General features: G+C 51.4%; 1 protein-coding gene across 1 annotated transcript; it reads right to left on the reverse strand.

Annotated features, from left to right (window-relative positions):
• Positions 1 to 871: 871 nt before the first annotated feature.
• LOC119365120 (BTB/POZ domain-containing protein At1g63850-like) lies at positions 872 to 2,940 on the reverse strand. Its single transcript, XM_037630716.1, has 2 exons — positions 2,301 to 2,940; positions 872 to 2,212 (listed from the first exon to the last, which is right to left on the reverse strand). The coding sequence occupies exons 1-2, from the start codon at positions 2,814 to 2,816 to the stop codon at positions 1,214 to 1,216; spliced, it is 1,515 nt and encodes a 504-aa protein (XP_037486613.1). The 5' UTR covers positions 2,817 to 2,940; the 3' UTR covers positions 872 to 1,213.
• Between the last annotated feature and the right edge of the window lie 6 nt (positions 2,941 to 2,946).

Genomic DNA, 2,946 nt, shown 5'->3' on the forward strand with positions numbered 1-2,946 from the left:
CACGGCATCGACGGGCGCGGCAGGAGCGCGCGGGCTTTTTTTTATTTGTTTTATATTAATTATGGTAGAGAGTCGTTAAGTGAACCGTGAAACTGGGCCGTTTTGTGGCCGTGACCCCTAACTAATGTTTTATGTTTTTATAACTGCGTTTATTTACTTATTTTATCATTTTATTTAGTTTTTTTTTAATTACATCTAACGCAGACATGATTTGGGGTGCGGCTGCGCGGTTGGCACACGACACGACCGAATGGACAGAAGCAGACATGGGCGAACCCATTGCCGCCACAAAAGGACAAAATCCGGCCAAACCGGACACCCGTTTGGGGTCGTGCGGTGAAGTTGGCCTTACTTCGTGCATTGTATTGAGGACTACGTTCTACTCCGTATAAACCTCGATATTAACTTATACATTGTGCATTACATCAGTATTATAATATATTCCTTTTCTACCGTCCCAGTGCCTAAATGGCCGCATGCACTCATTTGGACGGTAATTAGTTGGTTGTAGATACATGAATCGGACACATTTGGGCAAGGTGTAAAGCACTTCCAGCTTAATCGGCTTATAAAAGATAGGTACAACCAACCACTCTCACGCGCAAGAAGTAATTTCATAAGCTCAGGACTTTTTATTCATCAAAAAGGTATGCCGTGCATACTATTAAGAACACCATCTGATTCGTTCACACATCTGGAAAGGGCATAGCGGCTCAACAACTAGCAAACTAAAAACAGAGAAACCAAGCATATTGGGTAGAATCTACTCCAACACTGCTCTGAAGCGAACATCAATTCAATTCCAATTGCTAAAACAACTTCTCTCACATGGCTCGACAGCTGGTGATCGGATAAAGAGACAATGAAGGGGTGCCTTGAACATTGAATTATAAGACAGCAAATATACAAACACGCCCAACAAACAAGAATTAAGAGGGGGTTTTCCACAATGATTTGCTATAAGCTGCTAGAATAGGCAATAAACAATCAATCTACTTAATTCCAGTTCAAAATGGATGAAACATGCTTACACTCAACCTGGTATACATTGAACAAGATGAACATACTCATGTATAATTATTTTGCCTAGAACCAAACAGATGTAACAGAGAACTCAACAAGACAGTCAGAACACAACTACAGACCCCACGAAACTAACCTTTATATCCAAACATCAGCCACCCTTCATATCAAATTTGGGCCAACAACTTCATCAAGAATTATCGCAGATTGCTGTGATTCTCAAACGGGGTGGTTGCTCCGGTTCAGCACTCCTTTTCCAGAATGCTCGCCGCCACCATACCTCGAACCCTCTCTGAATGTTTGGGCAGTCCTCCCCAGAGTTGAGGAACCGATTAAACCACGCAAGAAAGATCTCCTGCTGAGTTGCAAGTGGCAGCGTCAGGATCGTGTTTGCCAGCCCTTCCTCAATCAAATGTCGGTCAAGCCCCTTGCATGCTCGCCGCATCCACCCAAAGTCCTCATAGAACGGCTCAAGCCAGGTACTCAGGAGCTGGGAGCGGGCCTCCTTGGACACTAAGATCTGTCCTTTGCCAACCCCGACAAAAAGCCTTGCCGTCACTCGGCTCACTTCATAGCGATGTATAGCCGGAACTTTACCGTGCATCTCTGCCAACTCATTCTGCATTGCCCATGTCCTCAAGAAGTCCTCAGCAATCTGGCGCTCAACAAGGATGTCGAGCATCCAATGCAGGTTATCAGCCTGCCTTGCGATCTGCGCTACCTCCGATTGGTCACCTCCTGCAGCCCTCACAAATTGCTCACGCAGCAGGCAAAGGCAGCCATTGCATGCCGAATAGAGTGACTCCTTGCGGAGATCACCACCAATGGCTCCGCCACGCGATGCGCTGTTCTCCCTTAGCATTTTGGAGACCAGACCCTTCATCTCCCTCCTTGCCTTCTCGTCTTTGCCCTCCAGGACAACCTGCAGGAGCCTAACTAAGACCTCTTCACCACCACCCACATTGCTGCCGCCATTGCAATTTGCTCCCATTTCTACCTCCTCAGTCACCACAGAAGGTGTCAACTCCAGGGAGACCCTCTTAAGAACCTCCCCAGCGCCTGAGTTCTCAAGATGTAGCTGCGTCAACAATGCCGCCACTTTCTCGTCATCATCCTCCGCCCACGGAGCCGCCTCCAAATACTCCAAGCAAGACAGCACTCCAGCGTCGAACACGATGGCTGCGGACACCTACAGAAAGAAGGTGGAAATTAAGGACCAAAAGCAAAATGATGCCAATTGACCATTAGACATGAGGAAAAGAAGAAAGGGGCCATACCTTCAAAATGCCGAGGACCTTGGTCACATCCTCCCTCATGAGCCTCCTACGGAGATCTTTGCAGTACATGAGGCGCAGCGTCTCGACGTACACCTCGACGTCGTCGCAGTCGGAGATCTCGACGATGTGGGGCAGCGTGCGCTGCTGCTTGGACCAGCGGTCGGAGAGCTTGGCGGCGAAGAACCTGCTGTGGGCGACGAGTATGTTGCGGTGCACGCAAAGCGTGAGGGAGAGGCCGTCCTTGGAGCTGAGGGTGAGGCGCACGTCGGAGGAGTCGGCGTCGTTGAACTGGTTCCCTGGGCTGCAGCTGCCGATGAGCTCGGCGACGCGGTCCTGGAGCAGCGCCTGCCGGTTCATGGAGCGCGCGGGGGCTAGGGGGTGGTGCGGATGCGGCTGGTGCTGCGGCGGGGCGGAGTGGGCGGCGGAGCGGGGCTGGTAGTCCTGCTCGTTGGCCATCATGTCGAAGAGGGTGGGGCTGGAGCGCGTCTTGTCGATCGGCAGCGGCGGCGGGGACATGGGGTTGAGGAGGCCGGCGTTGAGCGCGGAGTTGAACTTGGTGTAGCTGGAGGGGTAGGACTGCGTCTGCGTGTAGGAGGGCGGGTTGGGGCTGGCGTAGGAGGAGGCGCCCGCGGCGGGCTGCTGCGGG

This window comes from Triticum dicoccoides, chromosome 2B, assembly GCF_002162155.2.
Source record: "Triticum dicoccoides isolate Atlit2015 ecotype Zavitan chromosome 2B, WEW_v2.0, whole genome shotgun sequence".
NCBI classification, from domain to species: Eukaryota; Viridiplantae; Streptophyta; class Magnoliopsida; order Poales; family Poaceae; genus Triticum; species Triticum dicoccoides.